This window comes from Sarcophilus harrisii, chromosome 4, assembly GCF_902635505.1.
Source record: "Sarcophilus harrisii chromosome 4, mSarHar1.11, whole genome shotgun sequence".
NCBI classification, from domain to species: Eukaryota; Metazoa; Chordata; class Mammalia; order Dasyuromorphia; family Dasyuridae; genus Sarcophilus; species Sarcophilus harrisii.
Genome location: NC_045429.1, coordinates 369,368,919 through 369,389,435, shown reverse-complemented (window position 1 = coordinate 369,389,435; position 20,517 = coordinate 369,368,919). Strand labels below are relative to the sequence as shown.

General features: G+C 33.9%; 1 protein-coding gene across 4 annotated transcripts in view; it reads left to right on the top strand.

The window, feature by feature from the left end:
- The window catches only part of PCNX2 (pecanex 2), a 357,972-nt gene that overhangs the window by 44,909 nt on the left and 292,546 nt on the right, over positions 1-20,517 (top strand). For all 4 annotated transcript variants that reach the window (XM_031966919.1, XM_031966916.1, XM_031966917.1 and 1 more), the window contains exons 6-8: positions 3,453-3,600; positions 3,802-3,947; positions 8,180-8,273. In XM_031966919.1, the coding sequence (XP_031822779.1) occupies positions 3,453-3,600; positions 3,802-3,947; positions 8,180-8,273 (388 nt within the window). The remainder of the gene's footprint in view (positions 1-3,452; positions 3,601-3,801; positions 3,948-8,179; positions 8,274-20,517) is intronic.

The following is a 20,517-nucleotide window of genomic DNA, read 5'->3' as shown; positions in this document are numbered from 1 at the left end:
AAACCTCTTATACCCACATCCTTTGCCTAAGTATACTCCTTCAAACAATTTTAATAGAGATATAGTTCTTAAGAGTTACTAGTATCATCTTTGCATGTAGGGATATAAACAATTTAATTTTATTGATTACCATGTAATTTTTTTTCTTTACTGTTTACCTTCTCTTGAGTCTTGTTTCTGAAGATAAAATTTTCAATTCAGCTTTGGTCTTTTCTTCAGGAAAGTTTGAAATTCTCCTATTTCATTGAATTGAATTCCCCTGAAAAAATTATGCTTAATTCTGCTGGGTGATAGCTTGTAATCCAAGCTCCTTTGCCTTGCATAATATCATATTCTAAACCCTCAGATACTTTAATGAGGAAGCTGCTGAATCCTAGGTAATCCTGACTGTGGCTGCTTGATATTTGAATTGTTTCTTTCTGGCTGCTTGCAGTATCTTCTCCCTGATCTGATAGTTCTGGAATTTAGTTACAATATTCCTTAAACTTTTCATTTTGGGATCTTTCAGGAGGTGATTGGTGGATTCTTTCAATGACTATTTATTTTACTTTAGTTTTCCTTAAACAAAAATAGTCATTGAAAGAATCCACCAATTTCATTTGACTAATTTAATTTTTTTTAAAAAAGTTGCTTTCTTCAGTGGATTTTCTTCCCACTTATTCAGTTCTATTTTTCCTACTTAAAAATATTCTATTTTTTCAATTCCATTTAAAGATAATTTTCAATATTCACTTTTATAATATTGTGAGTTCCAATTTTTTCCCTTCCTTTCCCTCCTTGCTCCTCTATAAGCAATCTGATATAGGTCAATTATATTAAATATACGGTATTAAATATAGTTATCTTGACTCTGTTGAAGTTTTCTTAGTATATATTTTGATCTTCCCTATCACCTAAGTACTTTTCTATAATCAGGGATCTTTTTTGTATTTTGCTCATTTTTTAAAGTTGATCTCTGCTCCTAGGGCACAGGAAAGGTTATCCCTAGCTTCTTTTGCAGCAGTACAGGTGGCACTGTTCCAAACTTCTTGCACTAGGGGCCAAGGGCCTGCTTACTGGCTTTCTGCAGTGGAATTTCTGAATCTGACAGGTTGCTCAGTACACTAAATTTGCCTAATGTAACTGTGTTTATTATGACCTAGGATCTGGACTGGCAATTTGCCTTCTGAACTGGGACTGGAAGCTTCACAGCTGGTCAGTTGAGCCACTGGCCCTGTGAGCCACTGTACTTCCCTTTTAGCCAAGTGTAACAGATCTTTTCTGAAGTCCTTCCAAGATATCTTGATCTGGAAAATTGTTTCATTCCATCTTTTTGTGGATTTTGTCACTCTAGAATTCTTTAAGAGGCATGATTTACTTTTTTTTTCCTGAAGGAAACTGGGAAGAGCTCAGACAACTTGCTGGTTTATATCTACCATCTATAATCACAGGTCTTATGAATGATGAATGTAAAGACCCAGCAATTCTATAGAATGGTCAAGTGGCAAGCTCATACTCATACACTTTCTCCTTTCTTCTTTTTCTTCCCTTCTCTGCCAAGAAATCTATTTGTGCTACCTTCTTCATAGAACTTCAGTGTAAATCTTAGGAAAGTGACTTTGGTTTATGTACTTAAAAAGCCACTTTAAATTTCATATCAAAATACCCCACATAACTGATATAAAGCACCAGTTATTAAAAGTCTCTCTCTACATAGGATTTATTATTGATATATGGACAGCACATTCCACTTTCTAGAACATGGCCTAGAACAAATGAGACATATGACTCTGACATTTTTAAAAGTACTTAAAATACTAAATATATAATCTCTTTAAAGTAAGTATTCTACTTGAGAGAGAAAGTTATTTTCGCTAAGATGTGTTTATAATAAATCAACTAATTAATTCAGCAATGTGTTGAAGTTAATAAGGAAAGCTAATGTGTTCTTTCTTCTTGTTGAGTCATTTTAGTCCTAGTGGATTTTTTAGAACCTCATTTGGTGTTTCATTGGCAGAGACACTAGAGTTGTTTGCCATTTCCTTTTTCCAATTCATTTTACAAATGAGGAACGAAAGCAGAGTGAAGTGATTTGTCCAGAGTCACACAACTAGTAAGTGTCTGAAGCTGGATTTGAGTTCAAGTCGTCTTAGCTCCAGGCCTGCTACTGTATCCCCATGCTACTTAGCTGCCCTAATGTGCTTTTGGGAACATTAAAAGAGAAATAGTTTCCAGGTTTGATGAGGAGATAGTCCTACTTTTTTCTATCTTGTTCAGACTTCATCTGTTCTTCAGATTTCAGTTCTGGTTTAAGAAGGACTATTGCTAAGAAGGAGAGTATCTAAAGTCTACAAAAATGGTCAAGAACTGTGAGTCTCTGTCGTATGAGGTCTGTTAAATGAACTGGAATTAATTTGTATGAAAAAAGTTCTAGGAGGACATGATAATGGGTTTTAAGTATCTGTAGGGATGTCATATAGAAAAGATACTTACTATACTTGTTCTTTTGGGCCTTGAGGGCAGAACCCCAAAGGAATGAATGGAAATTGTAAAAAGGCAAAACTTATAGAGGATATTAGGAAAAAACTTCTAAATAATTATAACTATTCAAAAATAGAATCCTATGCCTAGAAAGACAACTGTTCTCATGCCTTAGAGGTCTTCAGGCAAAAGCTGAATAATCACTTTGCAACTAAGTTTTAGGAAACTTCTTTTTGTGTATGCATTGGACTAGATAGACTAGAAGAGATATAGTTCTCTTCTATCTCTCAAATTCTGATATTTAAATAATTAAAAATGAGGCACTAAAGATAATTTAGTGTAGTTTATGTGTTCTGGTGTGACAGAACATCATCAGCTCATTAACTAATAGGAATATTTTAGATTTATATGCTTTAGAGCTTTAAGTTTTTTTTTAGTATTTTCATATATATTATCCCCATTTTTTCCTCACAATATATAAAAAGGCAGATAATATTATTTCCATTTTATAGCTTAGGAAACTGAGACTGAGCAGTTATAGATTGAGTGCAAGCCATAGAAGCAATAAGTAACAGAGCCTTTAACTCAAAATTTACTGCTTTTTCGACTTGATCATTATGACATTTTGAATAATGATGTTGCATAAACAGGATCTCTGGTGGAATAAAGGCATTGTGTTAGTGTGGTGAATTTTTATTTCTTAAATTGTTTAAGTTTCAATATTACTGCTTTGTCTCTTCATCTGAATTCTAAGATTATTGAGAACAGATACCCAGTCTCTCTCTCTTTCTCTCTCTCTCTCTCTCTTTCTCTCTCTCTGTCTCTCTTTTATCCTAGTTTATCAGGAGAGTGTACAAACTGAGACTTCAAATCTGATTTTATTTGTTGAACATTCTACTTTTCTATCCTACAAGTCTACTTTTTCCATCCTTGGGCTTTACCCAAGATATATTCAAATTCTCTTTCTTAACACTGAAAGGAATATTTTTCAGATAACCACCTTATGGAAAAAAAGGAAGAAATCATGGAAAGTGAAAAACAAAGTGAGCATATTTCCAAACAAGGAAAAGCAGATGTACAGAGCCAAGACCATACTAGTGCTAGTCCTGTGCTTACTGAACCTGCCAAGATTACTACTCTGTAAGGACAATTTACTCATTTTTATTTTTTTCTAAATAAAGAGCTCACAAAATATGAATCCTAATATTCTATCTGACTTACCATGACATTCGTTTGTTGTTATTACTGGTGTATGTGTTTGTGTGTATGCATATTTGTGTGTGGATATGTGTTTATCAATGAAGTTCCTAATGATAGTTTTAATTTTTTGTGTATATCAAGTTTCCAGGGCAATAGACAAAGACAAATAATCTACCGGGTTACTTCCCAGCAAGATAGTTCTGTCTTGCAAGTTATAAGTGGACCTGAGACATCTCTACAAGATGAGATACCTGTAGATGCTATGCATGTTTTCATTGATGAACATGGTAAGTCTCCTCAACTGTTGTTAATATACTATTAAGGAAGGTCTCTTAAGAGAAAAGGCATGGTCACATAGAGAAAGTATTGACTAATTTATGGGGTTATAGGCCTCAGTTCTCTTACTAGCTCTGCTATGATTTTTGCAGAGCAACTATATGTGTTGCTGACTTGTAGACCTGGTTTCAAACCCTGGCTTTGCCTCTTGGTGGATATATGATCTTGGATAAAGTCTTGGTTCTTTTTATACTGTTTGGCTGGACCTCTGTGCCATTGCTATGTCATGTTCTGCTTTGCTCTAACAATAATCTTTTTTTAAAATATAGCTTTTTGACAAAATATATGCATGGGTAATTTTTCAACACTGACCCTTGCAAAAACTTCTGTTCCAACTTTTGCTCTTCCCTCTACCCCCTCCCCTAAATGGCAGGTAGTCCCATACATGTTAAATATGTTAAAGTATATGTTAAATTCAATATATGTATACAAATTTATACAGTTGTCTTGCTACACAAGAAAAATCGGATTTAGAAAGAAGGTAAAAATAACCTGGGAAGAAAAACAAAAATGCAAGCAAACAATAACAGAAAGAGTATAAATGCTATGTTGGGATCCACACTCATTTCCCAGTGTTCTTTCGCTGGGTGTAGCTTGTTCTGTTCATTACTGATCAATTGGAATCAATTTGGATCCTCTCATTGTTGAAGAGAGCCACGTCAATCAGAATTGATCCTTATATAATATTGTTATTGAAGTGTATAATGATCTCCTGGTTTTGCTCATTTCACTTAGCATCAGTTCATGTAAGTCTCTCCAAGCCTCTCTGTATTCATCCTGCTGGTCATTTCTTACAGAACAATAATATTCCATAACATTCATATATCACAATTTACCCAACCATTCTCCAATTGAAGGGCATCCATTCATTTTCCAGTTTCTAGCCAGTAAGAAATGGGCTGCCACAAACATTTTTGTACATACAGGTCCCTTTCCCTTTAATATTTCTTTGGGATATAAGCCCAGTAGAAACACTGCTGAGTCAAAGGATATGCACAGTTTGATAACTTTTTGAGCATAGTTCCAAATTGCTCTCCAGAATGGTTGGATCTGTTCACAACTCCAACAATGCATCAGTGTCCCAGTTTCCCCCCATCCCCTGCAACATTAGGCATTATCTTTTCCTATCATCTTAGCCAATCTGAGAGGTGTGTAGTGGTATCTCAGTTGTCTTAATTTGCATTTCTCTGATCAATAATAATATGGAACACCTTTTAATATGGGTAGAAATAGTTTCAATTTCATCATCTGAAAATTGTCTGTTCATATCCTTTGACCATTTATCAATTGGAGAATGGCTTGATTTCTTATAAATTAGAATCAATTCTCTATTTATTTTGGAAATGAGGCCTTTATCAGAACCTTGAACTGTAAAAATGTTGTCCAGTTTGTTGCTTCTCTTCTAATCTTGTCTGTATTAGTTTTGTTTGTACAAAAGCTTTTTAAGTTGATATAATCAAAATTTTCTACTTTGTGATCAGTAATGATCTCTAGTTGTTCTTTGGTCACAAATTCCTTCCTCCTCCACAGGTCTGAGAGATAAATTATCCTATGTTCTTCTAATTTATTTATAATCTCATTCTTTATGCCTAAATGATGAACCCATTTTGATCTTATTTTGGTTTACAGTGTTAAGTGTGGGTCAATGCCTTGTTTCTGCCATACCAATTTTCAATTTTTTCCAGTAGTTTTTGTCAAATAATGCATTCTTTTCCCAAAAGTTGTGATCTTTGGGTTGTCAAACACTAGATTGCTATAGTTATTGACTATTTTGTCCTGTGAACCTAACTTATTCCATTGATCAACTAATCTATTTCTTAGCCAATACCAAATGGTTTTGATGACTGCTGCTTTATAATATAGTTTTAGATCAGGTACAGCTAGGACACCTTCATTTGATTTTTTTTTTATTAGCTCCCTTGAAATTCTTGACTTTTTATTTTTCCAAATGAATTTTGTTATTTTTTCTAGGTCATTAAAATAGTTTCTTGGGAGTCTGATTGGTATAGCATTAAATAAATAGATTAATTTAGGTAGTATTGTCATCTTTATTATATTCGCTTGACCTATCCAAGAGTACTTAATATTTTTCCAATTGTTTAGATTTGAGTTTATTTGTGTGGAAAGTGTTTTGTAGTTTTGCCCATTTAATTCCTTACTTTCCCTTGGCAGAGAGATTCCCAAATATTTTGTACTATAGACAGTTATTTTAAATGGAATTTTTCTTTGTATCTCTTGCTGTTGGATTTTCTAACAATAATCTTTGACAAACACTGCTTTAATGGATGCCCCAATGCCTCCAGTTTCTATATAAGCTGAAATCTTCAGTCTTTGTGTTTCTTTCAATCAGATGATTACTTCCATAAAGTATGGGTATTACCATTATTCTTCAATTTAAACTTTTTTTAAACTTTTTAAAGCAAAAGTAGAAACATTGTCCTTGGACCAGAAATAAAATATTTCTGTGCTGGAGTTTCACAGTTTCCTGTCTTGTTCCCTCAGAGGCAGGTCTAAGGCAATGGAAGTCTTTTTACTCTTCCGTAGGAAGCCTCAGGACAGCATTTTAACCCAAAGAGGAGAATCTTCCCAGATAGCCAATGCCCTCAAATTTCAGTCTTTTTTTGGACTTCTCTCTCTGTGAGAGATTTCAACCTAGTTTAGAGTAAGCATTTCATATTTTTTCAGTTTTAATTTCTGAAGGATAGATTATATATCAGGCAAGGGTTGGCCTTTGAGTCAGAAAGTCTTAATTTCAAATATTTCTTTAGCTTTGTTATTCTAGGAAGTCATTTATTTACTCTTTCTCAGATGTTTCATCTCTAAAATGCTGGCATTAAATTTGATGGTCTCTAAATTCTGTCCTAGGTCAACTATATTATCCTACAATCATACGAACTACAAATACCTCTGAGGTTTGATGTTCTCCAGCTTTCAAACCCTATCTCTCCTGTTTTTCTATGTAGAATAGTTCGTGAAGGAAGGATACATGGAAAACAAAGATTATTTAAGACCAGGAGGCAAATTTACTGCTTCTCCCCATTACACTTTCCTGGCCTTTTCATGAACAGATACAGTGAGCCAAAAGCATGCCATTACAATGCTATGTTTTTATGAGAAATATCATTGACTGCTTAAAATATGTCATATTCTAGTGCCTGGATAGAATAGATAGCACTAAAATGATCATATATTTAGAGCCATCGATTATCAGATCTGAAAGAGACTTTAGGGATTTTTACAAATGATAACACAAGGAAGACAACTGACAAGCTAAAAATCGCATACTTCCCTTTGTTTCTCCTCCTCCACCAGCAGTTTACAATTGCATTTATGCTACTTTCTTGAATGGAACCTCAGATTATAGATAATTTAAGGAAGTGGTTTTGGCTTACATGCTTAAAGAAACGATCTCAAAAATCATCTCAAAACATTTAATGAGGGCTGATATACATACATATACATATATTTCACCAATTCTTTAGAATATGTTTCTTCATGAAACATCCCTGACAGCTTATAGACATGTACCACTTACCCTATTTCACTTGCATAAATTATTCATAGATCTTTTATTTCCTTTTTTACCTAAATAAAATGATTTGAGATATTTTATATATAAAAAGTGAACTGATTTTTGTCTGGGACAAATCAATCCATGATTCTTTCTGAGTAAACCTTTCTGAGTAAAATATATGTGAAAATAGAGTTCCATTCTCTATTATTATTGTTAACAAAGAATACAGACCAACCAAATTATGACAGTATCCCATCTCTAATTATTTTTATTGAAATACCTTCGATTAATTTTAAAAGTTATCAAGATTTTATGTATACACTGCATTTTTGGTGTTATATATAATCTTTTATGGTATTGACATTATATGGAATACATATAGAATATGAACAGGGTAATTACAGTTTAAATATGTTATAAGATTGAATATTTACTTAGCATTTTTAATAGGGAAATGATTTTTAAAAAAGACAAGTATATTTCTTTCAAACCTTTACAAACGATCCTGACATTTATTCCTTCTTTAGGTAGACTGAAGAAATGTACCTCAGTTGCCATCTTTAATATTAGAAAATAATTTTAAATGTTTTTCCTATGACTTTGAAGCAAAAAGGTGAATTTTAATAGATTTATATGCAATTTTGTTTTGTATATTTTGATGTTTTTAAGGGGAAATCCGGTCCTGTTATTTGAAGTCTGGGAATCAGAAGGAAGGAGAATTACTCCGTCCACCATCAAATTGTGATTGTCTTTCTAATGCTCGGTAAGTGAAGAATTAATCTGAAATTTATTAGACTTTACTTTTCTGGGGGATACGAAACTTATTCTAGCTATGAAAGTGATGTGAGGAGACTGTAGCATAGGATGAACATGTTAATTAGTTTTTAAGTGTTAATCCTTGTGCCTTTTTTTTCCTATAAAGAAAATTAAGATTGAGGAATAAAAAGAGGGTATTTTGGATTTATATTAGTTATAAATCAGCTAGAAATTTTGAGCATCTTCCAAAACTGGAAAATATAAGTAGTGAACCATATAGGTGGAGTGGGATGTTTGTTGCTGGGCATAGCCAATATGTTTGAATTGTCAAAACATGTTACTTTTTTATACCAAAGAATTCTATGTGTGTTAGGGGTGAAGTTTATTATTGAGAAATGACATTAAAAAATCAATAACATGGATTTAAAATAGAATTTGCAGGAATAATTCCAGAATCTTACCCCCAAATGAAACTAAAAGACAAATTCTAGAATCTCAGAATTTGGGAGTTGAAAGGGATCTTGATAATCATAGGTGAACCCATAAATGAAAATAAACCATCCCTACAATGTACTTGACAAATGATAATCCAGTATGTGCTTGAAGTTCCCAAAGGTTCTCCCTATCACCTCTCAGGACAGCCTATTTTACTTTTGAATTACTCTAGGTGTTAGGAAACTTTTACTGAAATCAAATCTAAATTTACCTTTTTTTTTTTCAACTTTCATCTATTCATACTAGGGCACCTATGTAGTACAAGGACAAGAGTAAAAGAGTCAGAAATACTCATCATTCTTAGTTTAAATCTGGCCTCAAACACTTTCTAACTATGTGACACTGGACAAGTCACTTAACCTTGTTTGTCTCAGTTTATTCATCTGTAAAATGAACTGGAAAAAAATAGTAAATCCTTCCAATATTATTGCCAAGGAAACTTGAAATAGAGTCAAAAAGAGTTGGCCATATTGAAAAAACAACCGACAACCATTTATACTGTTTCAATCTGGGACCAAATCAAACAAATGTAGTCCCTCTTTCACATGATAGTCTTTTAGTTACTTAAAATAGCTCTTATATTCTCGTTGAGCCTTCTCTTCTTCAGGCTAAAATCTTTAGTTCTTTTCACTGGTCCTCAAAAGAAATGGATTCCCAGCTCCTTATCCTTATCTCTTTCTTCTGGATATTATCTAAATGATCAATGTCCTTCTTATGATCCTCTTATGGCATCCAGAAATGAATCAATTCTTTTCAAATTTGTTTAAAAAAACAGAAAAATTAAAAAAGAAATAGACAATTTTAATGGTAGATGAGATAATACTAATTGGCGATAAAGAGAAAATAGAACTGCTTGATCCATAGTTTATTTCTGTTTTGTTATCTGCCCAGGAAAATAATCTCTGGACTGTTAAGGACAAAATGAAAATGACTAATAGGGAGATAATACCTAAGACAAGTAAGGACATATTAAAAGAGGATGTAAATACCCTTAATAAAGTAAAGTCACTAGGTCTAGATGAACTACATTCATTTTTATTATTATTATAGCTTTTTATTGACAAGATATATACATGGGTAATTTTTCAATGTTGACCCTTGCAAAACCTTCTATTCTAACTTTCCCCCTCCTTCCCCCACCCCCTCCCCTAGATGGCAGGTAGTCCAATACATGATAAATATCTTAAAGTTTATGTTAAATATAATATATGTATACATATTTATACAATTATCTTGCTGCACAAGAAAAATCTGATTTATAAAAAAGGCAAAAATAACTTGAGAAAGAAAACAAAAATGCAAGGAGACAACAGAAGGAATGGAAATGCTATGTTGCGGTCCACACTCATTTCCCATAGTTCTTTAAAAGGGTATAGCTGGTTCTCTTCATTACTGAACAATTGGAACTGATTTGGATCATTTCATTGTTGAAAAGAGCCACCTTCTAGATGGATTATATTCTAGAGAAGTGGGGGGAAATGGATAAATGCAGCAAAACCACTAGCAATGATTTTTGGGAAAAAAAATCACAGAAAAGGGAGAGAGTTTGCAAAACTTGAAAAGAGGAAATATCTTTCTGAGTTTCAATCACAAAAGGCTTCATCAGCCTAGTGAGGAGCTTTTTTAAACTATGGTTTGTTCAATGACAGCAGATATGCAGTCCATCACTGGTTCCATGCTCAAAACATTTACAGTTTGATTGATAGAAATTAATGGAGTTTTGTTGGTATAGTCTTAAAGGAAAAAGACCTACATCCATACACTGATGAGGAATTGGAGGAAGCTTTTAGTGAAGATTTCCCATGGCAACATTGTTGTAAATAGTGATTAAGTTATTTAGTAGTAAGTACTCACTCAGGAAGCTAAGTATCATTGATGGCATTGTTTCTGAGAGAAAAGGCATAAAAAGATCATAACAGCTAACTTAGAAATGTGCCTTGAGCATAGCTTGTTCATAAAATGGAAATGGTTTGTGTTTGAGTATTTGGAAATGACTAATTTGTTATGGTTTTCAAAATGTGGATTATCCAAAATTACAAACGATAAACTATGCATATTTATGTCTATTTTATGAAATGATTTGATCCAGTGAGCATTTATTAAACATCTATTATGTGGTTCTTAGGATCATAGGAATATAAATTTAGAACTGGAAGAGACATAAATTTAAAACTGGAAGAGATGTAGGGGCTAGTTCTTCCAAACCACAACACTCATTCACAGGTGAAGAAATTGTTACCCTTTTCCCTATATACCAGAGACACAAAAATAAAAGACAATATAGTTCCTGTCTTTGTGAAATTTAAAATTTGGTAGGGTAATTAAATGTAAATATAATATAAATCTAAGTTCAGAACATGCATAAAGAAACATCAAACAGAGGCATGAACTGTGAGGAGGCTTAGCTTTCCTACAGTGTGGGGAGTCAAGAAAGAACTCAAAGATGAGTTGATAACTAAAGCAAGATCTTGAAGGAATGGATATCTTTTTATCAGCAAAGATATGATGCGAGTCTTTTCTAGAGATAGATAAATGTTACATAGAAATGGGAAAAAGCAGGGCAGGATAGGGGAATTACTGTGAGTTCAGTTCAGCTGAAGAATGACAGCTTTGAAAAGGTCATATCATTTCAAAACCATCACTTGAAAGTAAGATTCTTTATTATATATACATATATATGTGTGTGTATATAACATTTATATATAATTTTCTATTGTTCATGATCCCTTTTGGGATTTTCTTGGCAAAGATACTGGAATAGTTGGCCATTTTCTTCTCCAATTTATTTTATATATGAAGAAACTGAGGTAAACAGGGTCTAGTGAGTTGCTCAGGATCACATGGTTATCTGATGTCAGATTGAACTCAGGAAGATGAGTCTTTCTGGCTCAGTCCTAGCACTCTATCCACCATGCCAACTAGCTGCCCCTTTCAATCAACTTGATATGGAGATGACCCTGGCTTCTTAAAGCCTATGGCAGTAGACAGTTGTTGTGATGGTTCTGTTAAGCTGAACAAGTTTCAAATACATGCCTTGTGACTGTTATCCAAGGATCAACCTAAGTTTATAGAGGAATTCTAAGTTATTGGTAGGTGATGTATGTGTATATGCATGTGTTTATCTACAAGGATATGTGTATATATTTCTATATATACATGTGTATATATACAAATAATTGTTGTATATGAGTGTTTATATATGTATACAAATATATGCACACACACATGTAAGCACACATATTATACTGGCCACAAGTAAAAGTATATTTTACAAACTATCTTGCTAAGGCATAGTTGTGTTATGGTCTCCATCAGGGGAAATAATCGCAATAAAATGAATAATGGAAAGCTAAAATGTGGAAATTTTCTCAATGTAATTTTTTTTTCTGTTAGTGGGGAGAAAAGGTAGGATTGAAGGAATACACTTCATTTTCCCCAAAGTTTCATTTGACCATTGAGTTCCAGAATGATAGGAAAGTGGTTAAATTGTATTTGCCATACTTTAATAATACCAATCAGCATTTTCCTGGTATGTTATAGTGCAAAGATGACAGGATTTTAACCACAGAATCTGCATCTAAATCTAAGTTCTGCTCCTTGTGACCTGGGTGATCTTGCACAAATCCAGTATTTGACACAGTACCTGGCAAATAGTAAGAGATTAATAAATGTTTGCTCTCTTGTACTGAGTAAATAGTGGAGTGAGATCTATGTTGGTTGAAGACACCAGGCACTAGAAGTCTGGGTTCACTTAGAGTCTCCTCTAGCAACTGTCTTATCACTGGTAAGATTATGGAATGGGGGTATATAGATCACTAGTAAAAGGTTCATGTAATTCCTCTTATACAATCTCACATTTGAGGGATAGGAGAAAGATTAGTTTTGCAAAAAGGGAGTTTCTAAAAATTAACTAGAATAAGATAAATGCCATTATCATTATGCCCCATCTGAGAATTTACTGGAGAGTTTTACTAGAATTGGAGGCAGATTAAGCCTTAAGCACACCAGAGTTCTATCAAAGAACACAGTTCTAGGAGGGGGGAACCACAGTTTCTTCCAGCTCTTCAGAAAGCATGTGACATGAAGCCAAAGGCAAGGCTGCCACAATTCTGATACCAAGAGAGATAATAGCTTTCCATAGAGGGTTTAATCAGTTTACAGAATAACAAAATATTTTGCATTTATGTGAGTGTGATATGCTATAAGATAAAAAGCATATACACATTTGTGTGCAAGAAGAGACCAAAAGTGATATAATTTAAAAAATAAATGTTTGATCCAGTGATCATAAAAGTTAAGTGGATTGGTCATAGAGTAAGAGACTTTTACAGTTATCTTAGAGGAGGACTTCTTAAGCTTTTTTTTGTGTATGTGTGTGTGCTATGAACCCCTTTGGCAGGCTGATAAGTTTATGAGTAATGTTTTTAAATGAACAAAATTAGATACACCAAAGGACATCAATGTGTGTGTGTGTGTGTGTGTGTGTGTGTGTGTGTGTGTGTAGATGGAGACAGAAAGGGGTGGGGGGTGGTGGACAGAGAGGGAGAGGTAGACAGAGAGAAAGAGAAGTGGAGGCGGGGGGGAGGCAGAGAGATACAGAGACAGAGAGAAAAAGAAAGAAAGAGACTGAGACCAAGAGGGAGACAGAGAAAGAGAGAGTGAGATAGGAAGAGACAGAGAAAGAGGAGAGAGGAGAGAGTCAGAGAGACCAAAGCTAGAGAGGAGAACAAGAGACACAAAGAGACCCAGAGGTACAAGGTCAGAGAGTGACACAGAGACAGAACAGAATTCATAGATCCTAAGGTAAAAACCCTTTCCTTAGAGGAAAGAATTTGGTGCATTGGATTGATCGTTCATGAAATATTTAAGGGACAAGAGACTTTAGAGCTGGAAGGGACCTTTGAAGGCATTTAGTCTAAAGCCTTCATTTTATAGGTAAAGAAACAGGTCCAGATTTGTTGAGTAACTTGTCCAAAGTCCCACAACTAGCAAGTAGCACAAACAAGATTTAAATCCAGGTCCTTTGATTCCCAATCCTATGCTCTTTCTTTCCTTTCCTCAGAATTTTCCCTTACAGCACGTTTAGGTCTGAGGGGATAGAAACAAATGGGATCACAGAGATAATAGAGATAAGATAATAAAGAAAAGCTGCATATCTTTTGAAGACCTATCTGCAAGGATCACATCCCACAATGACTGAAGTTCTGTATCCAGTGAACCCCACCCTCCAGCTATCTCCTAATTTGCCATTGCCCTATTTTAGTGACACATTTGCTGCCACTCTTATTGCAATGGTTGGACAGTGTGACAGTAAGAATCTTTCTAGTTTCTTTACCACTATTTCCACCTTTATATTCCTTTCTATTGTCATTTTTCCCTTTAGTCTCCTATAATTTCCCTTTGCATTTCCTCTTTGTTGATGTGCTCTTGACACTTATCAATGTAATCTAATTTATCTGGGATTTAGAATATTTCTTTTGTTCCCCAACATAATCATGCTTACTGGGGCTCCACTTTGCCTGAAAGTCAAATGTGTTGTATTTTATTCCTTTCCCCGAGTTTTCCATGATGTTCTCCAGATTCTGCTCATTTCACTTTGCATCACTTCAAGTAAATATTTCCAGGTTTTTACTGAAAAGATCCTGCTCATCTATATAGCATTTGTAAATCTACACAGTGCTTAATGTGTCTTCTCATTTGAGTTACCCCCAAATCCTATGAAATAGATTCCACTATTCTGATTTTGCACATCAGCAAACTGAGGTTCAGAAAGGTTAAATGACTAGCTCAGAGTCACATAACTGACAAGTGTGAGAGGCAAGATTTTAACTCAGATCTTCCTGATTCCCAAGTCCAGCACTCTTTTCACTACAATATTTTACTCTGTAGATAAATTAACAAATGAAATATAAAATATTAGAGCATAGAAAGTCAGAGAAAGGAGGGATCTTAGACTATGTTAAAATTAGGAAGGACTTTAGAACATAAAATATGAGCACTGGAAGTAACAGTAGGACCTAGTATGGTAGACTTTAGAATGTTTGGAGTCAAAACGCATTTAGAACCCAAAATATCAGAACACAGAATATTTAAACATTAGCAAGTAAGACTGAAAATAACCTTGAAGAACACTTTGTAACAGCTCTATTATTATTTAACATTTTCTGAGCACATATAAGTAATTATATTATGCTCCATTATTTATGTGCCAAGTATTGGAAGTTCAGTTACTATTTGGCTCTCTAATTTTTCTCCTGGATAATTTGAAAGGGTGTGGTCTCAGCTTTTCTAGGAAATAGTGGCACCTACAAAGCTTTTCCTCATACTTCAAAAATTATTTTTTTCAGAGGTAATATATCCTTGCTCTCAAAGGTATAAGCTGTTTCTTTGGGAGCACATATGTTCCCTATATGATTTACTTCTAGAGATTAACAATGTAAGTTTATGAAATTATTCTTCAAACATTTGTAAAAGAAGATTTGGAGGGCATAATAGAATGTTCTATAAATTTAGTGATTTGTTTGAGTAAACAAATATACATGATATGCTTCTTGTCTCCTATGGTAACATAAATCACAGGAGCAGAATCATAGTCATTAAAATGGCAGAAATCTGCTTATATAGATAGACTCCTCCCCAGACACTGCTGGAGAAGCACTTAAAGCAATGCCATCTGTTCTGTTCATGCTCAGGAGAAAACATTTGAATTCCATGCAAAACCATATCCTCTTCATCTGCCTTGTGACTGTTGGTTTCTGAATACTCTAATAGTCTTGAACTCCTCCCTAGCTTCCTTGAATTGGAAAGTCAGATTTTTGGAAAGCTAATTTCTTTCAAAGTGCAATAAGCCTTGATTTTTGCATAAACTGATAATGATGATATGATGATCTCTACATCCTTAAACAGGTGATAGAGGGGGAAAAAACATGAAATATATTTTAAGACATAGAAACTACTGAAATTTATATTACTAAGTGCATGGGTTGACCATGGTCCACTGTGTACCATTTTGTTGGCTTGTCATACTGGCCTCTTTCCTCAGAAATGGGGAATTGTTTTAAAGCAGAAATCAGCCATTGCTTGTGGAGTAGACAATAAAAGAATGATATATAATTGTCACTATACTCAATCTACTTGTTGTCTCCTCCTGCAATTAAACTATAAGAAAGAATAAACAATGACACAAAAGAGTTTGAAATTTATCTTGTAGAAAGGAAGAAGTCATTGGAAAATTTTAAGTAGAGAACTGAAATGAAAACTTTTTTGTTGCAAACACATCAATTGGCTTATGATTAATTTGATAATTTTTGAAGGTTGGACTCGAGGGGCCAAGTTATCTTTATATCACCCGCCCTTTTTTATCAGTGAGGAAACAGAGACACCAGAATATTAAATGGCTTTCTAAAACCACTCATCAGAAAACTAGCATCAAATCATGGATTTGTCTCATCTTCTAGTCACCTGTTCTCTAAAGCAGTGGTTGCTAAACTTCTGTTCTCAGTATCCCTTTATACTTTTAAAAATTAGTGAGAATCTGTCCTAAGAGTTTTTGCTTATGTGGATTATATTATAGATAATTACCATATTAGAAATAAAAGCTAATTTTGAATTTGTAAATTGTGTGAAAGGATTTTGGAGACACCCCCTCCTCCCCCCAAATTCTCTGGACCACACTTTGAGAACTACTGCTATTAAAAAATTGGTTCCCTCTTTCAGAGTCAGAGGCACTTTGTGAACTTAGATTTAATCTTTGTGTCAGCCATGGCAATTGGGCAATTGTGTGAGCCATGAGCTCACCCAAAGTCATAAGGTGAGCCTTAAAAATACTTTCAAAATACAAATACAAATCACAAATGTTCTGGCCAAATAGTCATAGTCAAACCAGAACATCCTTATTCATCTGCACTACTTTATTTTTTAGATTTAGATAGCTATTGAGTAGCTGCACTGTGATCATGCATCATAGACTCGTCAGTATCATTTGGCTAAATAATTTAATGTGGGTTCTATATTTTAGTCCCATCAGATTCTTAGCTCCCCCTACCATTGTCAAGAGAGATATTGACTTTGAATTTGTGGGGAAATTCTAGCTGAGACCATGTATAAGCAATTCAACACAGGAAGTTATCACAAAAGCAGTTTCTCCTCTGCAAGGTGAATTAAATGACTGAGAAAACCTCCAGCTTTGCCATTAAGATCTTCATTCTTAATATAACTGAACAGGCTAGTCATCTTTCCCAATTGTTAAAACCTTATTGCCAAATGACAGTTTTATGACCATGCCCTGAATTTGAATACAGAGGATTAAGTACAATGTAACTGCCACTGGCTCTTTGCAGATTCATAAAGGAAACCAGAAGAGCAAACAAACTTCCCTCACTGTCCCCACTGTCACTGTAGGAAAATATATATATGAAATTTTGTTGATTATCAAAGAAATATAAACAATATTTTCTATCTCTGCAACAGCTGTCTTTAAAGGCAGACACAATCCAGTAATGCTATCTAATGCAGTTCTCCTTTCTTCCAATGATGAATGTGAAGAAAACTGGATATGGCTTGGATTATAGCATTCAAAACTTTGAGTCACTGCTTCTGAAAGCTTTCATATAATATTTATGCTCTAGTATTTGGATGCACAGTCTATTTTGACTTTTCATATAGCCAAGATGTTTCCAAAGTTTGATAGATGGGGAAGCATTAGAGATTTTGCTTTGTTTTATAGATTATTATCAACTGATTTAGAGAGAAAGAAAGGACTTCTCTTTGTGAATTGTATTAATCCTACAGACAGAACAGTAAAATGTAAAGGGCTCATTAATTCAATTAGCAAAGCTTTGAATGCTTCTTGGTTCAAGAAACTCCATTTAAGTCACATAATAAAGAAAAACAATAATGGCTATCATTTATATAAGTGCTGTTAGGTTTGCGTATATGTATATATAATCTCATATGAAGAAAAATTTTGTGAGATAGGTATTACCACCATTTTATAGATACGAAAACTGGAAGTACAAAGCTATTATGAGACTTTGCTGGGGTCCCATAGCAACTAAGTATCTGAGGCAGGAATTAGTCTCACTAGGTATTTCTGCTTCTAAGACCACCTAGCCTTTCCTCACTCCATTCCAACATCTATTCATCTATCAAATTGATTTTTTAAAGGTTTAGGTCAGATCATGTCACTCTTCTATTCAATAAACTCAAGTGGCTCCCTATTATATGGAGGATTACATATAAATCATTTGTTTGGTTATTATATCCTCTCATAAACTGACCCCTTCTTAATTTTAGGCTTCTCATATTTTCCTCCCTTTCACATATTTTGATCCACTAAAGCTGGTCTCCCTACTGATAGCCACACACTACACTCCAATTTCCAAGTCTGGTCATTTGCATTGACTGGTCCCCTGCCTGGAACTCTCTTTTCTCATTTCTGATTCCTCCCTAATCTGGATTTCTCTAAGTCTCAGCTAACCTGCAAAAAAACTTTTCCCTCCCATTCTTCCTTAATGTCTTCCTTTTGATAGTACTCTCTCTCTCCCCTCATATGCATATGTATGTATATGTATACATATATACATGCACATATCTGTGTATATACACCTATATATGCATCTGGATATATACATATATGTCATGATGTACACAAATTGCATTGTGCACATGTATGTATGTATATATCCATATCCACATATTTTCTTGGCATAATTGCATGTTGTCCCCTCATTTGAGAATGGGGACCATTTTTTGTCTTTCTTTGTACCCCCAGTGCCATGAACAAGGCTTAGTGTAAAGTATACACTTAATAAATGTTAGTTCACTGCTGACACAGTATTCACCAATACATGATACTTCCATTTTATATATGTTATATATATGTATGTTTGTATAGGTATAATATTTATTTTTATATGTGTGTGGTCATGTTTCAGCAAAAAAGTCAGTTTTACCTGTGTTGTAATACAACAAGATAACATTTATAAAGAGATTAGCATAGTGCTTGGCATGTAGTAAGCCCTTTAGCAATTATTATGAGAAGCTAGGTATGGCTTCTATCCAATTGCATTGAATAAAGTGCTAGACTTAGGGACAGAAATATCTGAGTTAAAATCCAGCCTTAGATATCCACTATCTGTGTGACGCTCGGCAAATCATTGTAAAATGATTGTAAAATGAAGATAATTTAAAAACACCTACCTCCCAAGCTCATCTTGAGGTTTGAATGAGATATTTGTAATGTGTTTAGCACAGTAATAAGTAGGTGCTATATAAATGCTTATTTCCTTCTCTCTCCTTGCCCTAACAATATATTGGTACATCAAGCAAAATGAATGCATTGAATTTGAAATAAAACATTGAGACATATATATTTAACTTCATGTGGTAGACTTTCTCTCCAAAAAAAAGTGGTAGATTCTTTTTTATTTTTTTAAATTGATATTTTAGTAATGCATTTTGTCTTTACCTTACAGCCATTTTTGGAAATTATTCTCTCATTTTCTAAATTTTTCCTATCAAGCTACACCTTGTAACAAAAAACACAAGCAAAACCAACCAATAAAGCAACCCTATTGCAAAGCTAATGTAATATTTTCTGTCCATAGTTCCATACCTTTCCTATCGATCAACAAATGCCTGCTACATGTACATGGTAGGTATTGTGTTAGAAGATGCTAGGGACACAAAGACAAAATGAAACAGTCCATGCCTTTAAGAAATTTATATTCCATGAAGGCAAACATTGCATACATAAACACAGACAAAATAAAAACTAACAAACAAACAAACAAAAAAAAAACCTAGGCAATTTATTTTTTGGTGGGGAAGACACTGGTGGCTCAGGGTCTGGGAACAGTGTTATATGCTCCTTGTGAGTAGAGTATTTCTTTCACTGTATTCATATCCCTTATATCTATCCCAGTGCCAATCACATAGAAGGTACTCATTATATGTCTGTTAATTGATTGATTAATTTAAGAGGTGATATTTGAGATAAATTTAAAAGGAATCAAGAGGCAAGAATAAGGAGGGAGTGCTATTTAGGCATGTGGGACTCATTGTACTAAAGCAGTGGTTCTCAAACTCTTTTTCTCAGTGTCTTTATGGTATTAACAACTATTGAGAATCTGTCCAGTTTTTGTTTATATGGTTTATAATAGATATTTATCATATTAGAAAAAAAACTAATTTTGAATTTGTAGACCCTCTGAAAGGATTTCAGAGACCCTCCAGGATTCACTGAATCACACTTTGAGAACCACTGTACTAAAGCATCAAGAAGGCAATAGAATAGTCCATGCAAGTAATAGCTAAAAAAACAAAACAAAACCCAAAAAAAAAAAAAAAAACAAAAAACCCACATTTGTTTTGCTGGACTTAGAGTGGGTAAATAGAATAAAATCTAATAGAATGGAAAGGTAATTTGGAGTAAGGCTGGAAAGGCCTTTAATGACAGAGAAGTTTTTTTATCCTAAAATTAATGGGGAATCATTAAGTTTTATTGATCAGGAAAATGCATGGCCAAACCTCCAAGGACACAAGGAAGGTATATTGAACGTTCAATTTTTAAAATTTTAATACCCTATAATGTTCTTCTTTGAATAATTATATTCCAGAGACAGCAATTACACTTTTTAAAAGTATTTTAAAGTTTTATTGAATATCTAAATATTGAGTCAAATTCAATAGATGGAAGACATTCTTTTTTAATTGCCTGAGAATACTAGTTGGAGGAAATGTGGTATAGTGGGAAA